This window comes from Ananas comosus, linkage group 9, assembly GCF_001540865.1.
Source record: "Ananas comosus cultivar F153 linkage group 9, ASM154086v1, whole genome shotgun sequence".
NCBI lineage: Eukaryota > Viridiplantae > Streptophyta > Magnoliopsida > Poales > Bromeliaceae > Ananas > Ananas comosus.
Window position 1 is genome coordinate 1,907,269 of NC_033629.1, and position 21,850 is coordinate 1,929,118.

Sequence of the window (21,850 nt, forward strand, 5' to 3'; positions counted from 1 at the left end):
TTTATTTATTGCATTATTATAATTTATATACAAAAAATTAATATAATTATTTTTAATTTTATTTTTATATGTATAGAAATATAATTATATTATTTTTTATTTATTTTTTTATAATTTATAATTTATTAAATTATAAAATAGATAATAATATCATGTAGGAGATAAGTTTATGAAGGGTACGAGAATTAAATAATTTTCGGTAAAACAAACAGAAAAAACGGAGAACTGTACTTTTTACGTTATTCACTTTCTGCCAAACAAAGAGTAGAATTGGCAGAATTTCAATTTCACAACTATACAAACAAGCAGCAAAAGTGAAGTAATTTTTCACCTGAGCTCTAATTCAACCTAAAGTTCACTTCACTTGAACTGTACTTATGTTGGAACTACACCCAATGGAATTCGACGAGGTCGGCACGGCGGAGGTCGAAGTTGGGAGTCCAAGCCGTGCCGACGAAACCCGCCGTCCCCTGAAACGGATTCGCGTGAGCAGGTCGCGTAGGCCCGACAAAAGTCGAGCTCCACAATTCTGTCCAAACACCTGTAGCTGTAGCATTGGTTACAAAAACTCGGCCACTTCAACTCCGGCTTCGATCAAAACAGATCCACCAAAAGAGAGAGAGAGAGAGAGAGAGAGAGTTTAGCAAGGAGAGTAGAGTGTGGAAGAGACGGAGAATGTCTTATGTGGCTGAAATTATTGATTAATCCAACTAAGAGAAAGGGATTGAACATGGCATCTGAAAAAAAAAAAAAAAAGAAAAAAAAAAAAGTAGTGTCCTACAGTAAATCCATTGAATTTGCCCCCATGCCAACAGGCATAGCACAGAGATTGTCTCTATATGGCTAAATTATTGATTAGTCCTATTAAGAGAGATTAGGATCAAACAAGCACCTAGTAAGAATTCGACACTTGCTCCGATACAAGTAGGTGTATCTAGCAAAGGGCACAATAAAATAAAAACTGGTTAAACATTTTTTTTTTTTTTTGAGAGAGAGATATGTAGCATGCTATTCGTTTCGTTTATTTCATTTAGAAATAAACTTAGCTGAAAATATGAATCAATTAGGATTCGAACTTGAAACTTCAGATACCAACCATTAAGCCCTTTGCCACTTGTGCTAGGGCCTGTCAGTAAAACTAGTTAAGCATGTTACCACCATAAAATAGTGTTAATTACCTTACTTGTATGAAAAAGATTAAATCTTTATTGAGATGTAAACTTTTATTGAAAATGTACGACTGGATTCATAATTGAAATTTGGAATTGAAGTTAAAGCCTACTTAAGTAAAATTCAGTGAATGAAAAAAATTAATTTAAATTAAAAAGGTTCAATTATAAAAAAAATTTCTGTTAATACCTGCTTTTTTTTTTTTTTTTTCCTGTCATTCAAAAACCTTCACTTTGCCCCCTTAAAAAATTAAAAATGTTCACTTTGACCCCCGCCGTCAATGTTCTGTTAGAGTTCTATTTATATCCCATTTTTAACACCAAAATTATTCCTGAAACCCGCTTTCTTCCTCATCCTTGGCTGCGCCGCCTCGCCCACTGCCGCGGTGCCGCCTCGCCCACCTCTCTATCCATACCCCCACACACACGCCCACGTCCGCCTCTGCCGCCTCACCCTCGTCCTCGCCCATCTCTCCATCCACGCCACCGTGAAAAAAATGAGGGACAATTTGATCATTTTATCACAGCATATTTCCCTGTGAACATTTTTTATTTTTTAACGGATAAAGTACAAATTTTTAAATGATAGGAGGCTAAAGTGAAAAAGTAGGTATTGATAGGGAGATTTTCTGTAATTTGAATAAATAGCTTGAATTCATAATTTGAATAAATTATTAAAAATTGAAGTTCAAGTTGACACTTAATTTTGCAAACAAACTTAGATTTACGTCCAAATATGAACTTAAAAACTTAATTCTTGAATTCAAATTAACATTTTCAGCGTACACTTAAAATTTAAACTTAAATTTAAATTTCTAGAGTTCACAATTAAAGCTAAAAACATAAAATTGAAATTACAAAAAGTTGAAAATAAAAATTTAAAATAGAAATAAGAAATCAAAACTAACACCAAACCACCTTACTCCCAACAAACTCAACCTTTACATGAACTTTTTGCTTTTGATAACCATTTCACGTTTCAACCAGCAGGTTGCAATTTTTTTTTTTTTTTTTTTTTTTAAGTGAGACCTAAAAAATTTGGAATGGTTTTTAAATTCAGTCATAAGATTGTACCAAAATGCTAGACTTTTTTAAACAATTGATGTCAACATTTTAGTTGGTAATGTAAATTACAAATCTAAATTCAAAATCCATATTTAAATTAAAATTTTTTTTTTAATTTAAAGCAGAAATATTTGAATTTATGTAAGATATATATCTATTTGAGCATGCTGAGTGATATTGGAAAGGCTAAATATATGAAGTAAATTTGTTTATTATTAGCGCACTACATAGGAGCACTGCTCTAAACATATCTATTGTATTCCACTGAATTTGCCTCTTTGTACTGGTGTAATATAGAACTTGTCACGCAGGAATGAAACTCCTGTCTCTCAATATCAACGTTTTATGATTTTTTTTTTTTTTTTTTGAGAGATAGGTAGCATGTTACCCGTTTTGTTTATTTCATTTAAAAATAAATTTAGCTGAAAATGTGAATCAAGTAGGATTCGAACTTCGGAGCTCAGATACCAACCAGCAATCCTTTTGCCACTTGTACTAGGGACGGTCGGTCCTACCAAATGAAATTCAATATGTAATCCTATCTTTACACTAGAACTTCGAAACGTTTTGAAATCATACTTTTAAACTAGCCATTAGTTGCACGCTTGCGGAGGGAGCTGAGCCTAAAAAAGACACAGTTTATGGCTGCAGGAGTTATGTACTCCACAAGGGACTCTAGAGATGTAACAACCTAGTTTCTAATCTATGTTATGATGGTAAAATATCTCAGTGTGAAGCTATATATTGTGGGTTTGATCCGAATTGTGCTCGGAATAACATAGAATTTATGACCTTTCCGTCCTTAGATATGTTTGGCGAGAGTTCAGAAGTTGATTAGATTTGTCCCAAAAAATAAAAATAAAAATAAAAGACGAAACACTGGGCCCAATTTCAGTAAAAGCCCATTAAGGTCCAGGTCAAAGATAATGGGCCGGATTTAGTACACGTAATTTGAGCAGAGGCTCAGATCCGACCCAAAAAAAATTTAAGTAATGGCCGAGCACGAACTCTTCTTATTGTTCTTCTTCTTTTTTGTAGTTGTAAAATATAAATGGTCCTACAAAGGCAAAATATAAAAAAGTGTGCACATTGCCCGAATTTTGGCGCATTTTGAATTTTGGCATCTAAACTTTTTGAATTTTCCGCTGTTTGACAGTATAGTTTATAAATCTTTTGATAGAAAGTAATAAATTTTAGTAGAATTTGACAAAGTTTTTTGAAATATATTTAGATCTCAAAAGAAATATAAGATTAAAAAGCTAAAATTTAAAATTTTTAAATTTCGGGCATTCATTTCAAAATATACTATAGTTTAGGTAACGGCTAAGAATGGTCTTATTTGCTCACACTTAACAAATTTCACACTTTACAACAAATTAGAGCCCTAAGTGTTCTTTGTTTAGCATTAACAAGGACCTAATTAATTAAAATTAACCAACCACTCCAACCTCATCTAAAACACAATATCCTTAATATTAAAAAGAGATTCTCCTTATATCATATTTCCTAATCCAAGTTGCTTGACCTCTTTCCGCCGAATCGTTGAAGTTAATCGTTTATTAATGTTAAACTATGGTTGATCTTTTTCTTCTTTGGGTCTAGATAGATTCATTGAGAATATGATAAGAGGATGCATAATTCAAAAAGAGTAAAGAAAAAAAAAAGAAAAAAGAAAGAATCCATGAACAAATAAAGGCAAGCATGCATGGAAAAAAAAATGAAGAGCAAAAGTCTCTAGCTATATTCTACCTAGTGATGGCTTAAGAGTCAAATGGTTAGGTCATAGGAAGGTAAGTTCCACCTAATTATAAAACCAATTAGCAAATGTAGGAATAAGATAGAGCTTAATTGTTGTTTTAGGAGCTCATTAAACACTATATAGGTATATTGGAACTCATTTGAAAAGTTAATTTGGAAGCTTACATTAATTGTATAATTGCATGTTAATTTGTTATCTAAAACAAAATGGCTTTCTTTTTCTTAAAAGAAAGGGAAAAAATGATCTATGTTCTCATTTGATAATTAAGTATGCAATTTGTCTAGATTTGGTGCCTTTTATATGAAACAATGGATATTGGATTTTCACTTTTTATAATATCTTTTCGCAAGCCATACAACACCAAATCAAACCCATGTTTAACGAAGCAGCGACATTTGAGAAAGTTTTGTTTAAATGATACCATTAGAGAAGTATTAAATTAAACATTCTTAATAGTTTTCTTTTAAGGCAAAATGAACATCACTACATTATTTAATGCCTACGCTACGACTTTTGTGGCTCACAAGCACTTTACATATTTCTCCTAGCCAAGTGCGCTACTGAATGAACTTGATAGCGAAAAATAAAAGTGAGGCCACGCAAATCCTAGTGCATTTGTTTATTAAGACAATCTAAAACATTTGATATACGTCGAAACAAGTGACAACGCACAAGTTGAAGTAATTAACGATCCTAATGGAAACGAAAGTGCAACAAATAGCTTTTAAAAACGTATATATAGTGATCTCTAATTTGCTTTTTGTATGACTAAAGTTAAAGGTGTTCACATGTTCCAGGTTTAAGCCACATATATAGAACAGTACATAAGTACTAAGTATAAAATTGATACATTATTAGGCTTAAAAGCATATCTAGACTAAGTCATTCTTTTGACTTCTCACTTGATGTACCTAAAATGAACTGATCAGTGTGTAGGGATCATAAGATTGAGGTGATATTCTAACTAATCACACCATTAATCACCACATCGACGACTAATATACAAATAAAATAGGAGGTTAATGGCTTGGATTGTGCCGTTTTGGTACGCATGGCAAAGCACTCTCTTTAACAAAAGCAACGATTCACGACGCAAACTGATAAACATTACTAAGAAAGACTCAAAATTAGTGCAAGATATATGAATTTGTATAACTTGAAAAAAATATAGCATATTATCAAACAGATTATCCACTTGAGCATTTACCACAAAATATAAAGATTTCGACGCAATTTCTAAATTGCATTTACGTGAGTAGTACTTAGAGTCCAACTTGCGCTCCATATCGTGATCCCATGATTCTTTGTTCTTGAAATAAAATAAATCTAAAAATAATAATAATAATAATAAACAAAACCACATTAATTGTTCTATCCATTTTGTTTATTCATGTGTTTTATGCGTGCAGTTTCATGCGTAGAATCTAAAACGTACTACAGATTAATTATTTCTCCTTAATTATTTATTATTGACAATAGTTTAGAGTGCGCGCCTAAGATGCGATCATCATAATCTAAGTGACACATCATGGTAGTACACAAGGCACGTACACCACATCCCAATCATATTAATTAGAAGGTTTGACCCTCAAAATAAGGAAGAACATGACATAGTTAACATCCTCCTATGCTTGTTCCTTCTTAGATTAGGAAGGAGAAAAATCTAAGGAACTCGACCAATAGGAAATAGACAAGTGCCGAAAAGCGAAAATAAAATAACCAAAAAAGAAATCCACAAGTTGAAATATTTTAAATAGGCAATTACCAGGTGTATCTTACCTCGCGACGCCACGTGGATAGTTTCGATGGTACTAGAACTAATGCCCAAGGGAAAAAACCATTAATGTAATAAGAATAAAAATAATGATGCGCGCGTTTCATAATGGTACCATATACAGTTGATAAGTTAATTTTATATATCTTTGATAACTTAGTTTTATATACCTTTTCGCCTAGTTATATATATATATATATATATATATATATATATATATATAGAGAGAGAGAGAGAGAGAGAGAGAGTTGGACTGTGCTATTATTAGTAGCAAAATTTCATTGTTGCTACCAGTTTTTTAGCCTTTGGATCAACTCTTTTTATTATTTCTAACCATTGGATTAAATACTATAACCGAGTGGGGACCACTCAACCCTAGGGGAACCACTCAACTCTAACCGACTAATATCATCCTGATACTACAATTTTTTATCCAAGGGTTAAAAACTTGATAGCAAAAAGTGTGTTTTACTATTAATAATATTCCGGCCTAATTCTCTCTCTCTCTCTCTCTCTCTCTATATATATATATATACTAAGTTGAGCTGAAATACTATAAATAACAAACGGATTTCGTTGCTATCCATTAATTTTCGATGATAAAGTCTCCAAATCGATGATCAGCACCGTCGAACATGATTTATACTATTTGAAATATCTTGAAATCAAATTTTAAATCTTTCGACATTATTGACGTAATAATCAAAAGGATACAAAAAAATATAATTTTAATAGTCAATATGATGCATTTTCTAATTTAATGGTGTAGAGATATCCAAATTAATTAAATTTTAGTTAGAAAATTTTTTAAACTATTTAAACTAAGATCTATACTTTTGATCTTGATTACAAAATTCCTATCATAAATTTTTAAAGAATATTTATTTTTAACTGTTCATTTTTGTGTCGATTTAATATCGAAAAAATATGAAATTTAGTTTCTAGATGCTTCGAGTAGTATAGATCATATTCAACGTTATCGATCGTCGATTTGAAAGCTACATCATCAAAAAAAATGAATAACAAAATTAAAGTCTGTTTGGTACTAATAGCATTCCAGCTTATTTTACGTATAAAGAAGGCCACTTCATTTTTGGGCACTTTTTTGAGTTGCCCATAGTAAACAAATAATAAATGGGAGATGAGTGAATTTTAAAAAAAGGTAACACTTGCCCACTAATGATTGGCCACTTAATTAAAATTAGAAAATCTATTGACCTTCCTCTATCTATGGGACACGTGAGGGTTTACAATGCTTTCCAAAATTAGTAGCGTGGAAAGCAAAAACATGTAAAAAAAAACTAAAAATAGTACTAATAAGTATACACAATTACGTGGTAGGAGAGAATATGAGATTTAATTATGACTTTGTTGTTCCACAAATGATGACTCAGGTGAAGCAATGCGTGAGGGGTGACATTCGCATGGATTGAATAATCAAGGATGTGTTTACTCTGATTAACTTATGCTTAGATCACATTTATTATTAATTTCGCTTCGTAGATCTAAGAATCTTTCTATTAGAAGATAGTAGAAAGACAAAGACAGGCGGATCTGAAGGCACCGAATACTGAACTTAATTTTTAAAACTAAGAACGCTTAAAATTGAGTCTGATATCGTATTATGTATAAGATCAATCATTAGGAAGCGTATAGTCAAAGTTTATGTATATTTTTGACTTAACATCTGCGTGTGATCACTGATCGATTGATTCTCTCCAAAAATGTTTTTGAATACGACATTTGGCAAATTAGTAAAAAATTAAAATGAAATTTTAGGTTCAAACAACATTATTCTTGCTTTTCAAGATAGAGTTACTTTAGCAATACATTTACGAAAGCTCGATCTAGGAGGTCAAATTAATAAAACTTCCGGAAAAATCAAATTTTCCTGCGCAAAAGTTAGAGATATGAGATTTGAATTAGACTTTTTTTATGCCAAAAAAAAAAACCACTTAATTTTAATGTCTTTTCATGCGAAAACTTCGTACCAATTTTTGGCCAAAATTAGGTGAATGTATAGTACATTGGTAGGTACAATCAAAATCGAAATAATACGAACGAATCATTGTAATAGTAACTAGTTGTAGGCCAAGGGCTTCTAAGAAAAGCGCTTTCCATTTTTTAAAAAAAAATTATTTTTATTAAGTATTCTTTTTAGAGATAGGTAGCACGCTATCCGCTTCGTTTATTTTATTAAAAAATAAACTTAGTTGGAAATGTGAATCAACTAGAATTCAAACTTGGGTCTCGGATACCAACCACCAAGCCTTTTGCCACTTGCTCTGAGGACAAGTAGTTTTTTTTTATTAAGTATTACGATTATAATTAGTAGTGCTCGTTAAACTTCACTTTCCTAATGGAGGAACAATCTAGTACATGGTCATACTACACTCGATGAACGAGTGGATCGAAAAGCACTTTTAAATTCGAAGAGAAGTGCTTTTAAAAACTAATCACACGGAACGTGAGATGTTATTAAAGATGTTATTAAAGTGATATTAAGAACTGCGGCCAATGTAAGCGTTACACCTCGCCATGATCCCTATATGCTATAGTGGCAACCTCTCTCTCTCTCTCTCTCTCTCTCTCTCTCTCTCTCTCTCTCTATATATATATATATATATATATGTGTGTGTGTGTGTGTGTGTGTGTGTGTGTCATTTTTCTATTATATTAAATAAATAAAATAATGTGTCTTACTGAGACTCGATAACTACAGCATTAAATAGTTATAAAGTTTAATGAGTATATATAATTGAGCAATGCTTCAATACTCCGTTGTAATCTTAGCCGTTTATTTTTAATCAATGAAGGATTAAGATTTATGCATAAAAAAAGATGACCTGCTATTGCACAAGAAGTACCGGTCACCAGGTATGTGATTTAGGAGTGTTTTTGGAAAAAAAAGAGCTAATATTAAAAAATTAAATAACTAATATTGGAAAGTTTTGCATACTACCCTTAAATCATGGAGAGAATAAATTTTTAATTAAATTATCCATTTTTAAAGCCGATTTTAATAATAATTTATGATCGCATTTGAGTCATAAATTTAGTAATTTATAATTTAAAATTAATTTTCAAACATCGAAACTTTATGTTTAAATAGTTAACAAAATTTTTTTTTAAGTATAATATAAATTAAATCTAAATTTATAATTTAAATTTGATCAATATTTTTGAAATTTAATGTTGTTTTTCAATATTGAATTAACAATTTCAACTTACTTTAAAATGTAGAAATCTTTTATTTAAATAAATAATAAAAGTTTATAAATACACTATAACTTAAATTACAATTTTAAAGATAGTAACATTAATTTTTGAACTTTCATGTTAGTTTAATATTGAATTGATAATTTGAATTGAAATGTTTACTCGTTTAAATATAAATTTTTCTTTCTAAAATTTAAATTTAATTTATACAATTATAAATACAAAGTTTAAACTCAAGTTAAATTTTGAATTCGAATTTATGAAGATTTATCACTTATGAAATTAGCCATTATCTAAGTTGGTAAGTAACAAAATTAAATTAGGAAATGAAGATTTGTTGGATATTATCAAATTTGGTAATTAGCTAATGCATACTTTCAAATATTATCTTTATGATTGATTGGTAACCTGTCCAGCAGGTTACCATTGTGTAAAAGTCAATCTTAACCTCAAAAATTGAATGGTCGGATTTAAATTGGCCGGTGTATGAAAGTATTTCTCTATATAATTAATGAAAAATTTTTGTTTCAGTAGCAAATAATATTCTCTTTTTTTTTAACTTTACAATTAATTAGCAGTTAATTAGAATTGAACGAACAACCTCTAGGAGTCTTCGCATAATAAAAATATTTGAAATTATAAATAAATCGCAAAAGAAAAATTATGAATTTGAAGTTTCTGGCCGCCAATTATGAATTATTGAGAAATAACTTTTTGTTTTATTTCTTTTTATTCTACACTTGATTAAGCTTTTTAAAATTAGTGTTTTGATTATTGGCTTAATTTGGTAGGAAACTTTTCCAATAAGTTGTCGGTGTTTGAATTAATTAAGTCCAAACTTTTAATAAGAATAACCACATAAATTAGGAGCCCGAGGGACCTACAAAGGATCAAAAAGGAGACAAATTGCACTGCCACGAATCAAGATGTGACTAGCTCGGAGTCCGACTTCGTCAACGCGGAGTTGGCTTGACTCTTTTCAAATATTAGAGCATTTTTCAGGAGTTAAATATTTTTTTATTTAAATTTTAATGCACCATTAGTGAAAATCAATGGCCTCAAACACACTACGAAAAAAAAAGTTATCATTTTTTTTTTTTTTTGGAAAAAAAGTTATCATTCAAAAACAAAATGCAGTGTTGGAGTTAAAATTGCTAGCGATATATATATATATATATGTATATATATACATGTATAGAGCTAGGCGGGTATACTATCGGTAGCACGGAGGCCTCTATGCTACCGAGTTGTTCTCAATGATGCGGCTTCCAAATCGACGATCGGCTCCGTTAGACTTGATTTACACTATTAAAAGTATTTGGAAACTAAATTTCATAATTTTTCGACATCATTTATGAGTATTGGCTTTCTCATACTCTTAAGTTTTCGGCCATTGGATTTATTTCATTGATCATTTTTATCAGTTAGATCATACTATTCAACCAACTACCCACTCAACCCTAATGGACCACTATCATTATAAGTCGGAACCACCATCATTCTAACCACACATCCCATCAATCAACGGTTAAAAATTTATGAGTACAAGAGGATCTATACTCATAAGAATATAGTAGCCCCAGCCTATATATATATATATATATATATATATATAAAAGAGAGAGAGAGAGAGAAAACTTGACTTCTATATTTTCGAAAGTGCGGATGCCTCCGCACTTATAAGTTGTTTTTGATGATAAGACATTCGATTTGACGATTGGTTCCGTTAAATATAATCTATGTTATTGGAACCGTATAAAAACCAAATTTCATAATTTTTTGACATCATTTACCAATTGATCACAGGGTCTCAAAAATGACTATTTTAACGGCGACATAGCATGTTTTTAAGTTCAATTGTGTAGAAGTATCTAAATTCCATGAAACTTTAAATTCTACTAACATCAAGAATAAGAACAACACTTCCAATTTAAAATTTGAGTCTTTTATCGCTATTTTTATGAGATTTTTATTTTCAACCGTTTATTTTGAGACTATTCGTTTACTTGGCAAATAAAGTTCAAAAATTATGAAATTTGTTTTCTAGATAGTTCCAATAGTATAGATCATGTTTAACGAAGCCGATTCCCAAATCAAATGTCTCACCATCGAAAACAACTTACGAACTCGAAGCCTCCGTACTTTCGAAAATATAGAAGACATATATATATATATATATATAATATTAGAGAGAGACGGAGAGGAGAGAGAGAGAGAGAGAGAGACGAGAGAGAGAGAGAGAGAGAGAGAGAGAGAGAGAGAGAGAGGTTGAGCTATGATACTTTTACAAGTATCACCATCATGGTGCTATTAGGTTTAAGCCATTGGATCTACTTTTTGATTATTAATAGCCTTTGGAATTAAACACATATTCCACCTACCATCACCTACCACCATCATCTCAACCTCACATCTCTCCATCCAAGGGCTAAAAACACACAAGTATCACCCCCATGATACTTTTACAAGTATTCTAGCCCTACTCTATATATATATATATATATATATATATATATATGGTCCACTAATTAAAGTGGACTCTTCTAATTTTTCTTATTTTCATGACGCATATATAATAAGTTAAAATTTTACATTATATTTAATAGGTTAATTTATTATACTTTTTATATTTACTGTGTAGGTGAATGAGAGTACTAAATATATTCAAATTCTGAGCTGTAATATGATATTTTTAACAAAATTATTGCTCATTAGAAATTTGGCAAGATATTTTTTCCAAAGAAAGTATTGCTCATTAAAAAATTGACACTTTTCGCTTTTACGTTCCACGTCGATTGTTGAAAACTAGGGCTCCCCACATTTTTACAATTCCGTGTACACTTTGGAGCACAAATGAATCCATCTTAGCATTATTATCACTATTTTTATTAACATTTATATTATTTTTTTTAGAAGCATCATATCACAAGGTCGTCTTAATCTATGCCCCAGCTAACCAAGAGCTGTAACCACATTTCAAGTAAAAAGAAAAATTAAGGAGAGATGTAACCATCGACAGCTAAACAAGTTATAAATTTCACGCAAAGTATATAAAGAAGATTAAAAAAAACAAAGAAACAAAATAGAAACACCATATATGTAAGGGGAGAGAAAAAATAAATAGAAACATATCATCACTTTATGTTTCCTAAATTTTTAAAACAACAAATTTACCCCTTTATTTTTCAGATGTTGTTTGTTTAATCCTCTGTGATTGATTAGTCCTCGGATCGGATTAATTTTTGCTGGAGATAAAAACTTGGGCTGTAGAAAAGTTAAGTACAAGGACAAGGATAGTTTTGATAAATTTATAGAGTAGAGGCTACTATACTTTTATAAGTGTAGAGCTTTTTGTACTTATAAATTATTTGTAATTATGTGGTTTCCGAATCAACGATTCATGCTGTTAAATATGATTTAAAGTATTTAAAATTTTTAAAAATTAAATTTTGTAATTTTTTAAAATTATAATAAAATTCATCAAACCAGCATAAAATGAATAGTCAAAATTGTACGACATCCTAAAAATGGATGATTAAATTCTTTAATTTAAGATCGGAGTTATTGAACTTTATTTAGATAGTGAATAGAATTTTTTATTAAAAATTCAATAAATTTTGATTCTTTTATATTGTTAAACTAGCTAATATCCTTATCTTTTGACTATAAGATAAATGATGTCAAAAAATTATAAAATTTGATTTCTAAAAATTTTAAATATTTTAAATTATGTTTAATAGTATGGATGGTTGATTCAGAAGTTTAATCATCAAAAACGATTTATAAATATTATTGTGATCGTACTCATAAGAGTATATTTATTAAGCGTGTCAAGTAGTCAAGGTGACACGTCACGGTCGGAGTGGTAACCAAGATTTACATTTCGATAAAAATTTAAACAAAAATTTAAATTATAGGCTATTTTGATTTGACTATCCGACCTTTCCAATTTTGATTTTTAGCGCTGAACTATACAATTTTTGTAAATATAAATTTTTAAAAATAAAAAATTAGTTTATATTTTAAAGCTAAAATACCATTGACTAATCAAAATCAAATAAAGTGAACAATTGCAAAGTAAAATCAAATTTTGGAAGATCGAATATTCAATTCAAAATGATTTATATCTCGGATAAATTTTGCACAAATTTATCTTATATTTATTATTATAGGAGTCCGACTACGATACTATTGATAGCATCAAACACTTAGTTCTATCACATTTTCTGTCGTTAGATTAACTCCTTTAACCATTTTTCTCTGTTAGATCATATTATTCAATCAACCAACCACTCAACCCCAGGGGACTGCTATCATCTTAACTGTATATCGCTTCATCTAAGGGCTAAAACTTTAATCGCACCAATGACTTATGCTGTTAATAGTTGTTAATATAGATTGTAATAATGGATGTGAGAAAATAACTTGAAAAATTAAAATTGATATCATATGAATGGTCGTGTCTCTTTGATAAATTACTTACGAAAACGTGCAAGCACACACCCGTGCGCTTACACGCTTTAAGCTCACTACAGGGAAGATTGGGGGAGCAATCTTCCCTGCCTATTCTCCTTGGGGAAAGATAGACCTTTTCATTTAATGCAAAGAGATATCTCTTTTATGAAAGAATATGTTTTTTCATTATTTTTGAAATAGCGTGTCCTTTTGTGAAAAAATATAATTTTAAAAATTATGTCCTTTCATCGTAACCATTCACCTCCTATGAATAGGAGATATTTGAAAACTTGAAGGATAACACAATTAATCTTTCTTCTTTCTAATTTTTTTATATTGATTATTAAGAGAGAAGTTTTTAAGGAAAAGTCTTCAAAAATGATGTTTGCAGTCTTTCGACGGTTTTGTTGTATGCTGAAGGTGATTTACTGGTAACCCGACAGCATACATTCGAGTGGGGACAAATATCACCTTAAAATTATTGAGGAATATGAATGGAGATCAAATAAATTATGGTTTTGAGGCGTGTAAGTCATCTCTTTGATAAATTAGTTATGACAAGATACGCCTTTTCATTTGACGCAAAGAGATATATCTTTTTACAAAGAGACGCGTTTCTTTACGAAAAGGTGAACCTTTTATGAAAAATTATGTCTTTTCACTATTTTTCAAAGGACGTGTCCTTTTGTAAAAAAATATAACTTTAAAAGTTATGTGCTTTTATCATAACCATGTACCTCCTATAAATAAGAGATATTTGAAGGCTTTAAGGGTACGTAATACAATTAATCTTTCTTTTTCCTAATTTTTTTATATTGATTCTTAATAGTAAAATTCTTAAGAGAAAGTTTTCAAAAGTGTTGTTTGCAGTCTTTCGACGATCTTGTTATATTCTGAAGGTGATTTGCTGGTAATCTGACAGCATACATTCGAGCGAAAATAAATATTAACTTAAAGAAAATAAACTTATATATTTTAAGATCATGATTTACTTAATTTTTATTCAATAAACTTATATATTTTAAGATCATGATTTACTTAATTTTTATTCATATTCTCCAATAATAATATTTTAGCCTGGTTCTATTATAGATAGACATACTGATAGCATTTTTCGTCCAAAAACCATGAAAAGGGTGAGGGCCTAAAAACCTACCCTACCCGCGTGGCGGCGTGTGGAGTCGTAAGCAGTGACACATCACGGTCGGAGGGGTAGTGGACAACACTCGGAATGTGTTCGAACCATCTCGAGGCACCAGAGCACAACACGCCCATCACTGCCACATAAGTCCACGCCACTTAGCTGGTCAACAACCGTACTACAAGAAATCATATGTTACTGACGTACGATGCTTAACGCAGTTGGTTGATATTTTAAACCATTAATTAATAATAATTAATAAATCGAATATTCATAATTGATAAAAATTTTGATAATTGGTAATTAAGATTTTGAGTTCGTAACCGATCGTTGCTAGCGCAAGTGGCAAATAACTTAATGGTGGATATTCAAAGTCTCAAATTTAAAATCTAGTTGCTTTACATTTTTCGCTAAATTTATTTTTTAAAAATTAAACAAAATAGATAATATGCTATTTTTCTCTCTCAAAGAAAAAGATTTTAAGCTCAATGTATAATTATTTCATATATTTTTTGCTAAATTTAGGTAAATTGCAAGTTTTGGTTCTCAAATTATGTGAGGAGCGACAATTTAGCCTTTAACTTTTAATTTACTATAATTACATACTTGAATTTTAGAATTATTGCAATCAAAATTCACAATCCAATTAGCCAACATTAATGAGAAATGGCGTGGCCGTTTTGTTATTAATGATTCCCCAATAATTAATATCCTGTATTATTTTTATATTAGTGATGCAGTAATATTTAATCAACCAAATTGAATTATAAAATTTGATTATAATAATTCAAAAGTCAAAACAAAAATTATAGCAATTTTTAAGAAATAAATGAAATGTATAACATACTATCTTTCTCGAGGGCTTATGGGCTTGTATATTATTAGTATCAATGTGTTTAATGAATTAATATTTAGTTTTACTTGATTGCTTTATTAAATGATCTTTCCTGGACTATAAAGACATGCCTTAAATTAAATTAGAGTACACAAAAGTGTAAGAATTTATGGACTGCAGAATCGTATTTTGCTCATTTGTGATTTATAATATATAGCACTTTATTATCATGCTTATTAGTATTTCTAAAATAAAATAAACACTACCCTACTGATGTTTATTATGACTTCTCTTTTTATGAATAAAAATTCTAATCTCTAGAAAAGTTAGATTCATTTAAAATCATGTTTTCTCACATTACACTCACTAAGTTTTCTTTTGCTGTTATTTTTTCACTGGAATGATAATCACACTAAGACTAATATTTTCTCACTAATCTAATCATTTTTTTATTACTTGAAGTTCTAAAAAATATTTTTTAAATAGATGAGCATAAGATTTATAATTTACACAGTGTACAAATCATATTTTTCTAATTTTTTTTATGATATGATATAAAGAGTCCATCTTAGATGCTTATGATAGCATATGAATATATATGTTATGGATTTTTGAACTCTCCAGCTAAATAATAAATTCTATATATTTATTTAAGGATTTGAAAGTTAGTAATATATACTATTTAAAAGTTAGTAATATATTAAGGATTTGAAAGTTAGTAATATATACTTGAGAAAATATACAAATTATTTTTTTTCATATTATAATACTATATTTTATATAATTATTTTGTATTTTGAACTACTAGACATATTTTTGTATCAAATTATAAATAATGTTCTATACAAATTAAACTATTGATCGTATGGTGTTGAGAATTTCAAACGGCTCGTTTAGGNCTTTCTCTTTTTCTGTTTCTCACCCTAAGTGGCCAAGCCAGAAGCTCTCCAAGTTACCAACTAACAGCATATGCCCGCCGTTGACTACCTTGCTATTAATTGTATGCTTGAGAAAATATACAGAATATTTTTAAAGTAAAAAATTATTATTCATATAAAATTTTAATTTTAGTTATATATGATTGGATAGTTTAATCCAATATTTATCTATATAATTTATTTATTTTTGACTGCATAAATGAAAATAAATAATATGGAGATTGAAGGCGGAAAAAAAAAACATGTCATGCTGAAAAGATTAGATATTCAACTCATAAATTTTTTTTCTTCATATTATAATACTATATTTTATATAATTATTTTGTACTTTGAACTACTAGACATATTTTTGTATCAAATTATAGATAATGCTCTATACAAATTAAACTATTGATCTTATGGTGTTGAGAATTTCAAACGGCTCGTTTAGGACTCGAGCTCGCTTGACTCGAAATTAGGCTCGCTAATTTCAATTCAAGCTTGAGCTTAAATTTAGACTCGAAATTAATTTTAAACCGAATTTGAGCCGAAATAAGCTGGTTCGAGCTCGGCTCGTTTCCGCTCCTACCTATTCCGCCACGTGTGCTTCTCCAAGATGGCGAGGTGGACTACCCCATTCAAACCGCCCCACTCTCTCTCTCTCTCTCTCTCTCCCCACTTCCGCACCCTATAAATTCCCGCTCCTCCCCCACACCATTCCCCTTCAAGGCTTCAACTCAGAAGCGCTTCTCCCAACAGCAGCTGCTCCTTCCACTACCCGACAAAACCAAATTCAACACAAGGAGGAGGAGGAGTAAATTTGCTCCCACCAACCCCCTTCCCCTCTCACTCTCTCTCTCTCTCTCTAGCGCCCTTTTCCACTTCCACTCCTTTTTAAATAAATCAATCATACATAGTCACTGCAAGTAACTATAGGGAAAAGAATAAAGATATCTATGGCTACTGCTGTTTCCAACAGCGCCATTTCACCACCAACTACCAAANGGCGCTTCTCCCAACAGCAGCTGCTCCTTCCACTACCCGACAAAACCAAATTCAACACAAGGAGGAGTAAATTTGCTCCCACCAACCCCCTACCCCTCTCACTCTCTCTCTCTCTCTCTCTCTAGCGCCCTTTTCCACTTCGACTCCTTTTCAAATAAATCAATCATACATAGTCACTGCAAGTAACTATAGGGAAAAGAATAAGGATATCTATGGCTACTGCTGTTTCCAACAGCGCCATTTCACCACCAAGTACCAAAACTCGCAAATCGAATATTCTCCTCCTCCTCGGCCCCAGCCGGCCCAATTCCGTCCAATTTCCAAAGAATTCGCTCAGTCGTGCGGCTGCGGCCGTCCGCTGCTCTGCCTCCTCTCGCTCCCTCGTTTCCGCCGCCAACACCGATACCGATACCGATACCGATACGGCGAGTGGCGCTTACTATCCCCCTTCTTCTTCTTCTTCTTACGTCGACGCCGATGAAGAGTCGTCAGCGCCAATCTTGACGAACAGAAGCAATGACAATCTCGACGAGTGCAGAGGTCGCAGGTTCCATCCCCCAAAATGGAACGCGCTGCAGCGGGCTGCGGCCGCCGCATTGGACGCGGCGGAGGGGGCGCTGATCTCCGGGCTGCTGGAGCGGCCGCGCCCGCTGCCGAAGACGGCCGACCCGGCGGTGCAGATTTGCGGGAACTTCGCGCCGGTGGGGGAGCAGCCGCCGCGCCGCGACCTGCCGGTGGCGGGGCGCATCCCGCCCTTCCTGAACGGCGTCTACGCGCGCAACGGCGCGAACCCGCTGCTCCCGCCGGCGGCGGGGCACCACCTCTTCGACGGCGACGGCATGGTCCACGCCGTGCGCCTCCGCCACGGCGCCGCCGCGTCCTACGCGTGCCGCCACACCGAGACCGCGCGGCTCGCGCAGGAGCAGGCGGCCGGGCGCCCGCTGTTCCCGAAAGCCATCGGCGAGCTGCACGGCCACTCCGGCCTCGCCCGCCTCCTCCTCTTCCGCGCGCGCGCCCTGCTCGGCCTCGTCGACCCCTCCCGCGGCTGCGGCGTCGCCAACGCCGGGCTCGCCTTCTTCGACTCCCGCCTCCTCGCCATGTCCGAGGACGACCTCCCCTACCACGTCCGAATCACCGCCGCCGGCGATCTCGAGACCGTCGGGAGGTACGACTTCTCCGGGCAGCTCAGCTCCCCCATGATCGCCCACCCCAAGCTCGACCCCGTCTCCGGCGAGCTCTTCGCCCTCAGCTACAGCATCCTCGCCGAGCCCTACCTCAAGTACTTCCGCTTCTCCCCCGACGGGGTCAAGTCCCCCGACGTCGACATCCCCCTCGACCAGCCCACCATGATGCACGACTTCGCCATCACGCACAACTTCATCGTCGTGCCCGACCAGCAGGTCGTGTTCCGCCTCCCGGAGATGATCCGTGGCGGATCGCCGGTCGTCTACGACCGCTCCAAAACCCCGCGGTTCGGCGTCCTGCCCAAGCACGCCGCCGACGCCTCGCAGATGCGGTGGGTCGACGTGCCGGACTGCTTCTGCTTCCATCTGTGGAACGCGTGGGAGGAGCCGGCGGCCGGCGAGGTGGTGGTGATCGGCTCCTGCATGACGCCGCCCGACGCCGTGTTCAACGACTCCGGGGAGAGCCTGAAAAGCGCGCTGACGGAAATTCGGCTGAATCTACGCACGGGAAAGTCCAGCCGCCGGCACATCCAGAGCCCCCAGGACCAGATGAACCTGGAGGCCGGAATGGTCAACAAGCACCGCCTCGGCAGAAAGACCCGGTTCGCCTACCTGGCCATCGCCGAGCCCTGGCCCAAGGTGTCCGGCTTCGCCAAGGTCGACCTGCTCACCGGAAAGACCGTCAACTATCTCTACGGAGAGGGGCGCTTCGGCGGGGAGCCCTGCTTCGTGCCCAGGGACGCCGCCGCCCCGCGGGAGGACGACGGCTACGTGCTGTCCTTCGTGCACGACGAGCGCGCCGGCGTGTCCGAGCTCGTCATCGTCAATGCTGCCGACATGCGGCTCGAGGCCACCGTCAAGCTCCCGTCGCGCGTCCCCTACGGGTTCCACGGCACATTCATCGACGCCAAGGACTTGGCGTCGCAGGCCTAATAAGCCAGCCTCGCCATAGACAGAGCTAATTTTATTATTGACAGTCAGACAGGTAGACAGATTTACTAAATCTAGTCTCTATCCACTCGGCTGGTTTTATAAGATTTAGTATATCTGATCTGTCTATGGCTCAGTCAATACCGCTGTTTATTCCGACCTACGACCTTTTTGCAGGGCAGGGTACACCAATAGGGGGCCTCCCCTGTTTCTTGGTTTCAGTTGGATTTTTCCGTTTCTTTTTTTGCATTTTACCCCTTGCTATTTGGGGTTTTTACAATTATAGCAGTCATATGGTTTTGTCTTTTGCTTTTCTTTTTCTTTTTTTTTTTTTTTTTTTTTGTATTTCAGGAGACGAGTTTGATACGGACCATGATAGATGGTTTTTGTATTTACATTTATTTTTCCATCTATCGTTGGCTTTCTTCTTCTTCTTTTATTTTCCTTTTTTTTTTTTTGTTTTCTGTGTCGTGTGTAATGAAGTGTAGGGGGCCCATCCCCGAAGCTTCTCTTTTTTCTTCTGATACTACTCAGAATAACAAGTTACTATTATTATTTTACATTACATAATTCTTATGTATGATGGTGCCCATTTTTTCCTCTTCTTTTCTAAGTTCGTGTGAAGTGCTTCCTCTCCAACACCTAAACAGAGTGAATAGAGTTTGGGCTTCTGTGAAGGACTTGAAACATTTTATTGTTTTTCCTAATAATCAAATATCCTAGTTGATTCACATTTCTAGCTAAATTTATTTCTAAATAAAATAAACAAAACGGGTAGCATGCTACCTATCTCTCTCAAAAAAAATAATCAAATATTCCAAGAATCCATGGTAAATTGTTCAAAAGGGAATATATTTGATCACTGAACTCAAATAAGTAAGCACTTGAAGAGGCAACTAATAAACAGGGCAAAGTGATAATATCAAATTACTACACAAACTAATTAAGTGCACCAATGAAGATTGCGATGTAGGCACCAGCATGTTCTTCTTTGGGAGTTCGAGACCCATGTGGGTAAGATGATTATATCATATCCTTTTACCCTCTTATAATTGTTCGAAGTGAGACAATTCGTGTATTATGGGATTATTCATATATGAACTCTTATCCTTTTTCTCTTTTTCTATGTGAATCATTCAACTCTTCTCTCTTTTCTCGTATGTTACTCTCTTACCAATGCAGTGAATCACTTTTCGGCTCTTCTTCATAATTTACTACGAACTCACTCTTCTGAGACTTTGCACTTTAACCCACACCACTAGAAAATTTTATGAGTCCATGCATCTAATCTTGTGCCTCTCGGGCCCGACTATGGGCTTTAACTTATGCTACCCAAAAAAAAAAATAAATAAATAAATCATAGCCTGTGCGCCAAACCGTCGTAACTCAATCATGTTCATAAGAGCTACTAACTTGATTGCACTACACAATTTAGACAAATAGCCTAGAATCATCAAATTATCGGCTTTAATAATACTGGTTAGCCAGTCCTGAATCCAGCCAAATCCACATGAGTGCAAAAATATGATATATACAATGGAGCTCATTCAATTTAAAAACTTAAGCTTATTGGATCTGAGCTCACCAGTGTGTATCAACTATTTTACTTGCTTATAATTATCTGATATAGGACTATTTATACTTTTGCACTTATTACAAACATTTATACTTGTAAGCTTACTATGTTGAGATTGTCCCACACTTTACACAGTGACATGGCTTTATAAAGTAACAATTCCATTAGTAAACCTTTGGGATTTGAGAATATTTGAAAGAATTTGTGAAAATTAAGAAGGATATTTTGGTCAACTAGGAGTATATTAGATATTTGTGAATTTTTAAAGGGTATAATATATATTATCCTCTCTTTTTTTCTATTGTGTCTTGTTATTACAGATTTATTGCCCCTTGAAGTTATGTTGTTTACTGGTTGAGGCTTCTCCTCTTGGCCTCAAGTTGCTGAAAAACATTGTAAGAGTCAATTAACAACTTAAGGATTTGATTTTTGCGAATGTGCGAAAAGTTTACGAGGTGTTAACGCATCACATATTTGGCTGCAATACGACAGTGGGCCTGTTTAGCTCCGCTTTTGCAGCATCACGACACGAGTTTAACACTAGGTTGATGTAAACGGCTATGACAGCCCGCAATTGCGAAAAACGTACCGTCCTGCAGGAGCATCTCAGTCGATGCTTGTGGGCACAGCACTGCAGGGTGTTCCGCAAATGAAGTGCACTCTAAATGGAAGAAAAGGACATGTCTCACTTCACTACGAAGTGGAGCCACGTGAAATCGCGGCTTTCGGGATGCCAAAGTTCAATCGAAACTAAGGACTTCAACTAGTGGAAGTCGAAGCATGGAAGCGAGACGCATTTTAGCCCCATCATCACAAAATCG

General features: G+C 34.3%; 1 protein-coding gene across 1 annotated transcript; it reads left to right on the forward strand.

Moving 5' to 3' along the window:
- On the forward strand, positions 17,360–19,798 carry LOC109715641 (9-cis-epoxycarotenoid dioxygenase 1, chloroplastic-like). Its single transcript, XM_020240753.1, has one exon. It carries the CDS (start codon positions 17,552–17,554, stop codon positions 19,454–19,456), a length of 1,905 nt encoding a protein of 634 aa, XP_020096342.1. The 5' UTR covers positions 17,360–17,551; the 3' UTR covers positions 19,457–19,798.